At 41.7% G+C, this 13,592-nt stretch overlaps 1 protein-coding gene across 1 annotated transcript; it reads left to right on the forward strand.

The window, feature by feature from the left end:
• The first annotated feature begins 1,147 nt into the window (after window positions 1–1,147).
• On the forward strand, window positions 1,148–11,198 carry frk (fyn-related Src family tyrosine kinase). The gene is made up of 8 exons (XM_062550697.1): window positions 1,148–1,883; window positions 5,128–5,249; window positions 6,139–6,302; window positions 6,502–6,670; window positions 6,757–6,915; window positions 8,812–8,993; window positions 9,213–9,390; window positions 9,775–11,198. The coding sequence occupies exons 1-8, from the start codon at window positions 1,501–1,503 to the stop codon at window positions 9,981–9,983; spliced, it is 1,566 nt and encodes a 521-aa protein (XP_062406681.1). The 5' UTR covers window positions 1,148–1,500; the 3' UTR covers window positions 9,984–11,198.
• Window positions 11,199–13,592: the final 2,394 nt, after the last annotated feature.

Below are 13,592 nucleotides of genomic sequence, written 5' to 3' on the forward strand. Positions count from 1 at the left end.
AACGTGGTGCCTACACTACAATGTCTTCAAAGCATGCACGGCAGCGCATGGCAGCCATTCATTTGTCATTGCTGTTTCATTTTATAAGGCTTCAATGAAGTTCAGATGTTTATAAAGGCAGCTACACTCTCCATAAAAACACTTTGAAAACCAAAACCAACAAAAGTGGCATAATGAATGAAAAGCAAGCAGTTAGAATAGTAGTAATCTCCTTAGCCTAGTTCTAGGCCTTGGTGAGCCATGGTGTTGCTTAGCCTTAACTATGGCTTTATTTATTGCTGTGTCCCATGGTGACATCAAGTTGGCAAATCTTGGGGTTGTAAATATCTAACATGAATGGAAACTGTGGCTTTTGTTTTCATTTGCACATTTTAACTTTCTATTTATTAGGCTACTGATAATGGAACTGTAAATAAAAGTAAATGTAGGACGAAAAATAAAAACTCAAGTAAAGATACTCCTCATTCATACATAAGCACTGTACTGAAGTATTTGTACTCAGTGACAGGTAATGCATGCTCAGAGTGTGCAATGTTGCAGACCAACCATATAAACATTACTTGCTTTTTTAATAATGCCATCACATTGGTTTTACCCACTGATCAATAAAGGGTTCTTTATATCAGTGGTTTTACAAAAAATATTTGACTTCAACAAAATGAAATTCAAATGACAAAAATACTACCCTTATCAAAATAAATCTACTGCATTCCAATCAGATTTTGGAGCCAAAATCCTATAGGATTCCAATGGCAAAGGGATGCCCATGTGGAATTCACGGGTCAAGAAGATCAGTGAGTGCTGGCCTATTCTGAAACAAATATTGGCTGATCTGTCCAGCCTATTTGAGTAGCCTGCCTGTGCAGTTTGAGATGGTTTTTATATCTATATCTATATCTATATATATCTATATCTATATATATATATATATATATATATATATATATATATATATATATATATAATAGCCTATATTCTAATGTTCTCTTTCAGCAGCTTTTTTTATGTTCTTGAAACTGTAACGCGCTCTGAGTTGGCCCGTGTGTTAAATGCGTGGTAGAAATAAAACAGTATTTGTTCAAGGCAATTTATGGGTTAAAGGTCCATATGCTCCGTGACTAAACAATCTGGTCTGGCAGTGGCGCTACAACATTAGAACAGGTGAGGCTGGTGCCTGGGCTATTTCCGTGGGTTTAACGTTTGCGCGTCAGTTTCGAGGGGGAAAGTAACCAGGAAACTTCGTGACATGATCTTCGAATTATGAGGCGCAGTCTTACGGGTGTAATGAAGTCATAGGTATGCCAGTCTGTAGGATATCCCACCGGGTGTCAAGTGTTTTCTGGATGGACTAACGATTCCCGTGCCTTGGATAGGCTATTTCACTTGGAATTCAATTTACGATTATGTGAGGGGCTCAAGCTGGTGAACGCAGCGGCAATCATTTGAACCTCCTTCAGATTTATTCCGTTCATTAAACTAAACAGCTGGACTTTTGTCGTCATGAATGTGAAAGAAGGCTGTATGCAATGTCTCCAGGCTGTCTTCAGACCATGTCTAAAAGACCGAATTAACAAGAACAGTGGACCTCGAAAGGACGATGTTGACAAATCGGTGGTTATTACAAATCCGCAGGTGGTGGCTCCCATGCGCGAGCTGCCACCCTTACCAAAAGAAAGGCCTGGATATGCTTATATAGCTCTCTATGACTACACGGCTCGAACCGAAGACGATTTGACTTTTCATGCTGGCGATAAAATCGAAGCATTGGATAAAAGCCATGGTGAATGGTGGTATGCGAAGGCTCTCACCGGTGTCTCAGCGAACAAGAAGGGTTACATTCCAGCAAACTATGTGGCTGCAGTTGAAACTCTTGACGCAGAACCGTAAGTAGCATTGGCTCTGTATACAATTGAGTGTAACTATTCATCCCATTTCCCTCCTTTCCTGGATAGAAAAACTTAACTGAAGCCTAGGGTAGGCTTTCCTAAAATTATCTTCTAAAATAAACATTTTCTGACCTCCACTCATGTTACAGTATTTATAATGAAGACAGCACCACATCACTATGTGTTTTTATGAGTAAAAAAAGAGAAACCAAACTAAGGTGGAACTTATCAATGTGCCATTTCAGTGTTGAAACACACAAGGCCGACATGTTGCACTTGGGTCATTCCACGCCAAATCAACCAGAGCCCACGCACTTGCGTCTCAAAAAAATCTGAAAAAAATACCATGTGTGCCTATGTTACCCAGGAGACACTCTGTAAAATGTTTTTGTGCTAAGATCAATACTTTTCAAGCAACAGCCAGTTTTACAGGGGGAGGGGGGTGTCAAATTTGTTCTACCTCTATTTTTTGTCAAAGTTCACAAGCTCATTGCTCAAGAACTAGAATCTGTAGGAGGCTCAAATTTTGCAGGCTGGTGCATAAATAGGAATAGTATGCAGTAAAATCACCATGAGTAGTCTGGATGATCCTGCATGGTCATAGCAGTCCCTCAAAGTTGATCAAAATTTTATTGGAGTTCTTGGCTGGGCTGTGTTTGGGCTTACAGAAGACATATTTTTACTCAACATAGGCTCTTGATTTTTTTTCTCTTATTGAGATCAGTAGAAACACTCTCTGAAAAAGCAATGAAGAGAAAAGAAAATCCATCAGGGACTGAACAGCAGACCTCACAAGTTTGAAAAATAAATGTTGATCTCACATTCAGAGCACCCTAACACCTTGTGGGAATATACAAAGATTTTTTTTATATTTTTTTCTATAATCTGCATTACCTCTTCTTTTTAAAAACACCAATTTGACTTGTCTTATGCAAATCTTTCTTTTTCATTTTCCACCCTAAACATGGACAAAATGCACCATTGAGATCAATATGTTTTGTCCCCACCCGGAAATTTCAGTGATTCAGTGATTTTAGTGGCACCTAGTGGTTACTCTATACAAAACAAATCTCTCAATAGATCTCTATGGTGCATTTTGCCCTTGTTCAGGGTGGGAAATGAAAAAGAAAGATTTGCATAAGACAAGTCAAATTGGTGTTTTTAAAAAGAAGAGGTAATGCAGATCATAGAAAAATATATTAAAAAAATCTTTGTATATTCCCACAAGGTGTTAGGGTGCTCTGAATATGAGATCCAAATTTATTTTTCAAACTTGTGAGGTCTGCTGTTCAGTCCCTGATGGATTTTCTTTTCTCTTCATTGCTTTTTCGGAGAGTGTTTCTACTTATCTCAATAAGAAAAAAACCCCAAGAGTCTATGTTGAGTAAAAATGTGTCTTCTGAAGGCCTAAACAGAACCCAGCCAAAAACTCCAATGCAATTTTGATCAACTTTGAGGGACTGCTATGACCATGCAGGATCATCCAGACTACTCGTGGTGATTTTACTGCATACTATTCCTACTTATGCACCAGCCTGCAAAATTTGAGCCTCCTACAGATTCTAGTTCTTGAGCGATGAGCTTGTGAACTTTGACAAAAAAAAGAGGCAGAACAAATTTGACACCCCCCTCCCCCTGTAAAACTGGCTGTTACTTGAAAAGTATTGATCTTAGCACAAAAACATTTTACAGAGTGTCTCCTGGGTAACATAGGCACACATGGTATTTTTTTCAGATTTTTTTGAGACGCAAGTGCGTGGGCTCTGGTTGATTTGGCGTGGAATGACCCACTTGTGGAATTCGCTTTTAATGTGTGAGTGGTGGCTTTGAGGCTCTTTCAGAGTCATTGTTCCTCTTTATCACAAAGTACTTTGTGTGTATTAAGTGGTGCAGATCTACTACAGTATACTGCAAAAAGAACAAGTGTTTTACTGAAGCTTTAACACTGGGTCAAACCACAGTTAATCATTCCCACCAAGAAGGAAATGCTGTGGTTTGGTAAATCATTGGCTTGAATTACTCAGTGCAATCAATATAGAAAGGGCGCTTAGTGGAACCCACATCTCTGAGAGTACACATTTACAGGTGCAATAATCATCTTTATTGCATTCTTAGAGCTTTGTGAACATATACAATGCTGCACAATTAACATAGAATTTGTATAACAAGACCAGACCTGACAACTGAGGATTGTCTTGTCAGGACAATGACCGCTCAGCTCCATGTTCTATAGCCTGCACCGCTCAGTTTCAAGTTTTTTATTTTATTTTATTGTTGCATACTTTGCAATATAGCCAAATTGTTATGCCACAGCTGCAGTAGTGCAAGGGGGGGGGGGGGTGCAGTAGGGCCATAAATAAAGGGAGAGGACTGTACAGTACCACACATAGCCAAACTATCCATACATGCGCGCACACACACACACACACACATGCACACAACCACTTGTATCCAAAGCATAAAAGCTCATGCTCATGGGCATGGGACATGTACATTTAAGATTCTGCCTGATAAGCTAGTGTTATTCACCGTACATACAGTCAGTATTGGCTTAATTTCACACTAAGAATTTCATTGGCATTTCCTTTTTCTGTTATTGTAATTGCAACAGTAGCCCTCACATGTGCCAGCTATCCAAAAATGTATCCAAACCTCATTCCATTCACCCCATCATCACTATCTCATCTCACCATCACCTGGCATTGATGTTTTCAGCACTCACACATAATGAATCCTCATTCACACATGCTATGGGATAAATCATTTGTTTATAGTTTTCCTCAGATGGATACTTTATATCTGGACCCTCCCGTTTTTCCAGTTTGCATTCCGCTATATGTGTCTTGCCTTAAAGGAATTTCTTTTCTGCATTTTTCATGTATTCTTCAGCTCGTGCACTTTTTAAAGTTTCCTCTTTTTGTGTTCAGTCAATGCTCATCATCTTAACCATGAGAAAGTAGGGGGGTAGGTCAACAAATCAGACTTAATCAATTGAAATGAAACCAAAACACTTGCTCATATTACAGGCAGACAAAACAAACAAATTAAAAAAATGTCAAATGACTTTTGAGGCATTGAAGGAACCGCTGGATATGTTAAGTATTGGTCTCAGTCTCTGGATATTGTTCAATGGAAGATAACATTAATGGAAAGTACAGTAACACCTGTAAGACAAAGTGAAATGTGTATGAACTATAGTTTATAGGAGATTCTCAAAGTCATGTTCATTGTGAATTTGCAGATGGTTCTTTCCGGACACAAAAAGGCTAGATGCAGAGAAACTGCTTCAGGCCGAGGGCAATGTACATGGAGGCTTCCTAATCAGACACTGTGAGAGCCAGAAAGGAGAGTATTCCCTGTCAGGTGAGGAAACCCAGCTTTTCCATTTTCTTTTGGTGATTGAGAAAGAAAGAAAGAAAGAAAAGAACGTTTGCATTTAGGTTTGACAGAATATGGCTTATTGTTGTTTTCCCAGAATCATTTGTGCTGATTACTCTCAGATGGATTTTATTTGATTGTAATTACAGTTCTGACTTCCTTGTTCCTTCTGGGAATTACAGTACAGTATATAGCCTGGGGCAACCCAGATGAACTTGTCAGCAAATGTGGCCATGTTCCGGAAGTCTGTCTGGAGACCTGTTGAAGCCAATTTCCAAATCACCAAAAACCTAAGAACCAATCATAACCGCTTGTCCAGCATAGGGGGTCTTTTTATGATGACGGACAGAGGAGTACAGTTGACAACGCTGTTTAGCACAACCAATGGCTGTGCTGATGGCGTCAGTGTAAAGCTAAATGGACGTGTATGTGGAATTGAGTAAATGACTGCATTTAAAACCTTTGTTTGCAAGACTTTTTGGCTCTTTGCTGTTTTTATAAAAAGCTTTGGTAAAAGTTCAGTGTAATGAAGGAAAGGTCCCCAGACCCATTCTCAAACTGAATTGAGATTTGAGAAGAGGTCTGGTGTTAGCCAGTCTATAAACAGTTTACCTGGGAGCAATATCCCTGTTTCCTCATTCCAGAACAGCCCTGTTGTGTTTATCTTGTACTGTACCTTTGCAATAGCCTCTGTAGTTCATGAAGGTGAGAGGTGATAAAGCTGAGCTGTTGTCCTCTGATAAAACAGCTGATAGCATTTGGTCTAGAGAATGGTCTTTGGGTAAAGTTGTGACATTTAAGTCGATACTTATTCCACACAGACATGTTTTGCAGTTATGCTTTGTATCATAATAGTGCCTCTCTGTTCCCACAGTTTTGGACAGAGGTAAAGTGAAACACTACAAAATTAGAAAAACAGAGACGGGAGAATACTTTGTGTCTAGAAACCGGTCCTTTCCCACTCTGAAACTGCTTGTGGAGCACTACTCAAAACAAGAAGATGGCCTGTGTGTGCGTCTCTTGCAACCGTGCAAAAAGGTGAGATGCCAGTAGTGTCCTTTCTGGTGTTGTTTGAAGGCTCTACTTTATCCACATTGATGCCCACTCTGAATTTTAAGCCAAATCCCTTAATGGTTATCAACCAGGCTATTCAACACTAGACCTTGATGTTTTTATCCTGGAGGATCAACATGACTTAAGTTGAGGTTTGTCTTCTAATGCTCTGATGCTTGTTCAGATGGAGGCTCCTCAGACGCATGGACTGTCCTACAACACTGCGGACCAATGGGAGATCGAGCGCAGCTCAGTGCGCCTTCTGCGCAAGCTGGGGGCTGGACAGTTCGGGGAAGTGCATGAGGGAATCTGGAATGACACCACACCAGTTGCTGTGAAGACTCTAAAACCAGGTAAACGTCAAGCATGAGCTCAGTGAAGTGCCCCTCAGGCACTAGTGCAAGACTAACTGGTATCCAACTCGCTGTCATTCCATCAGGGACCATGGATGCTCAGGACTTCCTGGGCGAGGCTCAGATCATGAAGAGGCTGCGGCACCCCAAGCTGATCCAGCTGTACGCCGTGTGCACCGTGGAGGAGCCCATCTACATCATCACCGAGCTCATGAAGAACGGGAGTCTGCTGGAGTATCTGCAGAGTAAGACCACACACCCCTCAGTCTCTCACTCACAAGACCACACCCCCCAGTCCCACACTCACAAGACCAGACCAGTGTTGCCAGGTCACGTGAGCAAAAATAAGCAACAGGTCTCTGAAATAAGCCCAAAAGAAGCGACCCAAGTAGCATCTCCTCCCTGAACCCCTACATTTCTGGGGCGGTCATGTTAGAGGAGCCTAGTTACAGCGTAGAGTTGACGCAGAGGCATAGGTTTAAAATGCCCTCTAGATAGATAGTTAGATAGATACTTTATTGATCCCCAAGGGGAAATTCCCTCTGTGTCCGTGCAGGCGCTGCGTGGATTCTACGCAGAAACAACAAACACGAAGCAAGCCCAAAAGAAGCAACCACATAAAATGCACGCCCCCAAAACCGCAACCCGCAACTTCACCAAAAAACAAGCCCAGATGGCTTATAATAAGCGGACTATGGCAACACTGGACCAGACCCCCCAGTCCCACACTCACAAGAGCACACCCCCAAGTCCCACACTCACAAGCCCCACACCCCTCTTTGGTAGCACTGATTACTTTTGTGATTTGTGCTAGAGATGTAGAGATTGATATTACTCACTGTAGTTTTCAAACTAGCTGTCTAACACAATGCTAGATTTTGCTTAGACATGTTATGTAGAATTTCAGATTTCAAATAGTACACACTTTGTCGAGGAGCTGACCAACTCATTAAAGACGTCAACGAAGTTTGAGTGATCAAGGTCACATTTTCCTTTGCAAGATGTGCATGGTAACATTGTAGATGGGGAAATAACAAGATTCTCTGAGAGCTTCTGATGCCAAGATGGCCACCTACTATGCTGGTCTTTGGCCTAGAAAACGCCTTTTTGTATAATATACTTGTTAAGACACCATTTCACTCTGCCTCAGTAGTTCATACTTTCATCATTCTAGGTGGTGTGGTGCTCATTCTTTTTTCAATTGTAAGCACATAGAGTACATTCAGAAAATGCTCTGTGGAATTGTTACCAGAAAGAAATGTTCCCAATGTAGTTGTAAGGTGAAGAAACATCTAGGGGATATATTTAAAGAGGCCATCACCAACAATGTGCTGTGTGTATTGGGGCATCCAGTCAATAGTTTTCTATAACATGTCAGTCATGAGAACGAAGGCTCTAACACAGAGCTTTATCATCACATATTTATGGCACTATCCTTTACAGTATGCTTAAAGATTAGATTTACAAAGAATGGATACATGGATGGCTAATTTTCTCTAAATAATCTCTGAAGTGAATACCAGCATTCATTCAGGCTTTGTCATGGTGCTCTGTTTGAAGTGCATGAGGAAGTTTACCTTTGCTCATTACGGTGGCATGAACAGAGGAAAGGGATCAAAGTCTACTGACATAAACTGAATGAGGGGGTTTGTCTTAAGACAAGCATGTAGATACCAGTGTTATCTCAGTTTTATGACATGAGTGAGCATTGATGGGAAAGACTCGATTTGCCTTCCTGGAGATTATGTCATACTATGCATGCAATAGTGTAACCATGATATGATATTAATGTTGAGGCTGTGGGTGGAATTTTATATTCAAAGTGTGTTGTCATGTATTTGAGTGACAGGAATAAGCCAGGTTATTATTATGATTACGTAGAGTAAGGTGTGCCTTTTGAATAGCACTGCAACCGAAGTCTCGCCCCCTCTCTTTGTCTGTAAATGTTGTCTTTTTTAATCATGGTGTACAAGATGGATGCCATGTCATTGTGAGCCAGATTAATGATCAACATACTTTGTTGTTTCAGGACATCCACGTTATGGCCCTGAAATCATTCCCATTAATATCCTATACTGTAGGACTGTCCACATACTTACTGACTTTTAAAAGCCTTTTTTCCTCTATCGCTTTTCTCACAGAGGATGGCGGTACAAAACTGCGGATCTCTGATCAGATCGAGATGGCAGCTCAAGTGGCTGCTGGCATGGCCTACCTTGAGCTCCAGAATTACATCCACAGAGATCTGGCTGCCCGAAACGTTCTCGTTGGGGAGAATAATATTTGCAAAGTGGCTGACTTTGGCCTGGCACGAGTCTTCAAGGTATGATTTTACTGATACAGTATGTTGTTGTCACACTTAGACGCATGACTTGATGAGAGATTTTCCTTGACTTACCAGTGTTGGTTTTCTCACAAGTAATAGCTTTTGTTTCTGAGTATGCATGAGGACCTTGTAGAGTAATGCCCTTTTTGTACATACTGTTTGGAATGCCTGTTTTAAACAACCTATGAGCTACAAATTCTTTTCCATTTGAAACAGGATGACAATGTATATCAGGATGAAAACGTATATCAAGCCAAAGAGGGTACCAAGTTCCCCGTGAAGTGGACAGCGCCTGAGGCCATCCATGACAACAAGTTCACCATCAAGTCCGACGTCTGGTCCTTTGGCATCCTACTTTATGAAATCATGACCTTTGGTCAAATGCCCTATCCAAGTAAGGCTGGGCTTACTTTTCTCTTGGTTTGGTCTAGTATCATTGTATGTATTTGAACAGTTGTCTCTTTTTGTAACGTTCACAAGCCGTGGGCGAACAGTGAAGTGTCCAGCAGACAACCTTTTTCAATTTTTTTCAGAAAGAGTCCACAGATGACTCTGAATCTTTTTTATTCACACCTTATATATTTCTCTCCTTAACATGCCGTTGTTCAAATCATAACCAAACTTGCCCCCAAGCCATTTTGGTTAGGAACAAAATAGTCATAGTATGCAGTGCATTCTCTTCAGTGATGTCCTGGTGGTGTCTCTCTGACACCTCAACGAGAAGTCTCAGAGAATTCCTGTGAAGGCATGTTAATAATCTACCTCTTCTATCACTCAGCCATGACCAACTACCAGGTGGTGCAGAAACTTCCGACGGGCTACCGCATGACCTGCCCTCCTCACTGCCCCAAGGTCATGTACGAGATCATGCAGGAGTGCTGGACGGAGCAGCCCTCCAGCAGACCCACCTTTGAGACCCTTCAGTGGAAGCTGGAGGATTTCTTTGACATGGACATGTCCTCCTATGACGACGCCAACCACTACTAGTAAGGGTTGCTCCTAATCCTGCAACCTTCTGTAATAGTCCTGTAACACTTGCAAAAAGCCAAATGTGATCACTTCCTTTTAGTTAATGTGGGATCCGGAGAGGGAAGAGTAAACACACTCCAATGAGTAATCTATTATGAGAAAGAATGACGTCAGATAAAAGCCCTATCATGACATTTCACTGATGTCATTTGAACCATGGCGTAGAAGTATCTATTGCAGTATTGTGTCAGGATGTGTTGAGAGGAGAGACGCTCTCACAACCATTATTGTTTTGTCAACTGAAAGCACTTTTTATAGACCTGCCAGTGTACAGTACCGTCTGGCAGTTGTATTGGCAGCACTGTGAACTTGTTTAGGCTTTGTTAGTGACTGTAACGCCATCTCTGACGTCGTGTTAGTGTTTGGATGGAAGGATTGCTGCCTGACCTGAGAAACCTGCTCAACGTGTTGTGTGTACCTGTGTGCATGGGGACAGACGTGGTCCAGCTGTTTATGGGTTGTGACTCATCAGAATGCTGTTGCCTTTGTCAGAGTCTGACACCTCTTTGAAAAAGGGGAACAGCATTGACTCATTAAATCCGTGTTTCATAACGTAGGGCCATTATGTTTGTTTGTGTGGCCAGTTCACTCACGTACTCTCCGTTGAAGAATCAGTCCTCCCCAACACACTATAAAAGCTATTACACAAAGAGAAACTGTAGAGTTGAAACTAAAGTTTACTAAATAATAACAACAATCCTAATCATAATACTATGGTTTGACCGAACATATCTTTGGCATGATCATGTACATTACACACCTGCGAGTGCTCTTATGAAGGACAGATCATAGTATAGTGGTCTGACCAAATAAGCAGTTAACGCAAAGTTTTTTTTTTTTTTTTTACGCTGTTTTTATCCTCATCAAGGGTACACAGTTCAGTGATTTTTGTTTTCCTTGATCTACTTTTCAATGACTGAAAGATTTGGAATGGGTTTGCCTTATTTTGTATATTGAACAGCCAGTTAACAGTTGCACAGCATAACATAAGTAAGAGATTTAATGTGTCACATGTAATTTATTTGTTTGTAGGTACACAATTGACTTAAATGTAGTAGCATTTTTGTGACCTATGTTTCGGTTGCCTTTAATTGTCCTTTTGAAGTATACATTTTTAATAATACTAAATATTTCTCTATCAAAAACAAAATCTATTAAAATGAAAATATTTCTGTAAAATGTACTCTGTGTTTTTCTGTTCAAAATCTCGCCTATTTACATCATAGTGACTGGGGCTTTTGCTATTTGACTCTGAGAGAGTAATACTCAGTAGATGCCACAGGGGGGAGCTGGTGAACTAAGCATACAGACCATGAGGTATTCTGAGAATGTGTTTTAGAGACTAAACTGGAAAAGTGAACTCAGAGTAATCATTGAAGTCTGCCTTAGAGAAGAGCACTGCTGTTTGGATTTAAGATTGAAGCCAGGCGGCTCTTCTATTAGGAGCTTACCTTAACCTGGTTAGTCAAGTCACTGAACCATGTACTTGGAGTAACCCTCAAAGGACAGGGACATTGCCCACCCCTATTTTCCCATCATACATGGTTATGTCAGTCAGGCTGCTAAACTGTATTTCAGAATTGCATAGTATTTTTGTGTGTCAATTTTAACACACATGTTAACACAATACTTATGATATCAGTGTTACTGCAAATGTAATTTAGCTATTAGCCTACATTCCATTGCATCTAAGACCATTCAGGAATCTGGAGAGGCAAATGTGCAGATGCACAGAGGAATAACTCATGCTTTACAATTTGCCCCGTACCTCATCTGAAGGCCAGGCTTGCTGTTCCCTGGCTGCTCAGAGGTGGCTAACCACGAGAGCTCTCTCCCTCTCTCGCCGCTCCGCTCTGGAGACGCCCCTGGGCACTGACTGAACAACGTGTCTGAGTAGCCTCGCTGGCCAGGACAGGGTTGTTGGGTGATGAGGAGTGGACTTCAAATGCATTCGGTGCCTCTCTGTGCCCCTGTGGGCGCTGAGCTCCTCAGGAGACACCTGGGCTCCCGTGGGAGTGTGCCCGCCCCGGCCCCCCCGTCTCAGGCGCCTCTCACTCACACCACCCTATTCACAGGCCCCGCTGGAGCACCCAGAGTTTAGCTGATGCATGGATTATTCAGCGCCTCAAATGAATATTTGAAGAAACTTTTCTTCCACTTAGCCGAAATGCTCGGTGTCATAACATGTCTTATCAGGGCAGCACTTATGATTGCGTGGCACTGTCAGGCATGACAGAAATGAGCATTTTACACAAGCAGGAATGATGGACATGTATGTTGACGATCACTTTATATCAGACTCTGATCATGTATGCTTATGTATACTACTGTATATTGATTTAGTTTGTTTGAATGTAAATTGTCCTGGATGACATTTGTGGAACAGCCATAGAGATTGCAAGTCTGTGATGACATTGTGTAAGTGTCTGCTAGAAGAATATGTAAAGAATCCACAAAAATCAACATAATTATATTATATTTGCTTCAAGAGACTTCCATGTTTAAGATGGAGAGAGTGTTACTGCTGATAACGTGTAATGACCCGTCATTTAGCTCTGTTCTCCTGCATGAGAATATGGCTCTGTTTCCCTTCACTGTATATTTTTCCATGTTTGCTAAAAGAGGGTATGATGGCAGTGTGTGTGTATTATGTCCTCATGGGTCGACAGTGGCCTGGCAGACTCAACAGCGGCTTCTAAATGACGGCCAGGCAAGGCGTGATTACACTTCAAAGAGAGGAAACGAGAGCGTGAGACAGGTTTGGAGAGAAATATTCACATGATTCGCCTCTGTGTAGAGAGGGAGGATTCAGCCCGGATGAGCTGTTAGTGATTTGTTGCAATTTATCCCCCCCCCTCCCCCTCCCCCACACCCCATCCCAACCATATTTATGTCTGCAGAGTTAATACTGTTATTCTCAGGGACAAGCTCGGAGCTGGCTGGCGTGTGCGTCCCTGTGTGGTGGAGTCTGTGATTGACTGTGACAGAATTACACAACGCGGTGACGGAGCCGCTGCATTTGGCGCTGCGCTCAATACCCAGTTTAATTCGGCTGCAGGAGCTACAATTCCAGCGTCAGCAGCATCGTGACGCCTCCACATCGCAGAAATCTATTTTAAAGACAATAAAATGGTATTGAAGTGAAAATCCCCTTTCATGGTGTAAAAATGGAAATTGTAATTGTTATCGTAAATCTTTGGCTGCTGTTTGTGATTTGCATTTGAAAAGGCCCACTGGCAGGGGGAGATAATATGAGCCGGAGTGAAAGGGTGTGTGAACCCCACTATGTGTGGGGACGTGCATTCCAGCACAGCCTCGGCACATTCTCTCCTGAAAGTAACACTCTTTTTGTCATCTGGTAACATGTGAAAACAAACACGCTGCAATGAAGGTCAATGACAAACTTGTGCGGTGCCAAGTGTAAGTCTGGAGATGATTTGTTTGGCTGTTCTGGGTGGTTAATTTGCTGATTGATTCCTTCAGAAATCCCATTCTGGCCATTTTCCTGCTGTCAGTCAATCACTAAGAGGCTTATCTGCAAATGTCACCATGCGCCTGGTGCAAGTA

Source organism: Sardina pilchardus, chromosome 12 (genome assembly GCF_963854185.1).
Source record: "Sardina pilchardus chromosome 12, fSarPil1.1, whole genome shotgun sequence".
In the NCBI taxonomy this organism is placed as follows: domain Eukaryota; kingdom Metazoa; phylum Chordata; class Actinopteri; order Clupeiformes; family Clupeidae; genus Sardina; species Sardina pilchardus.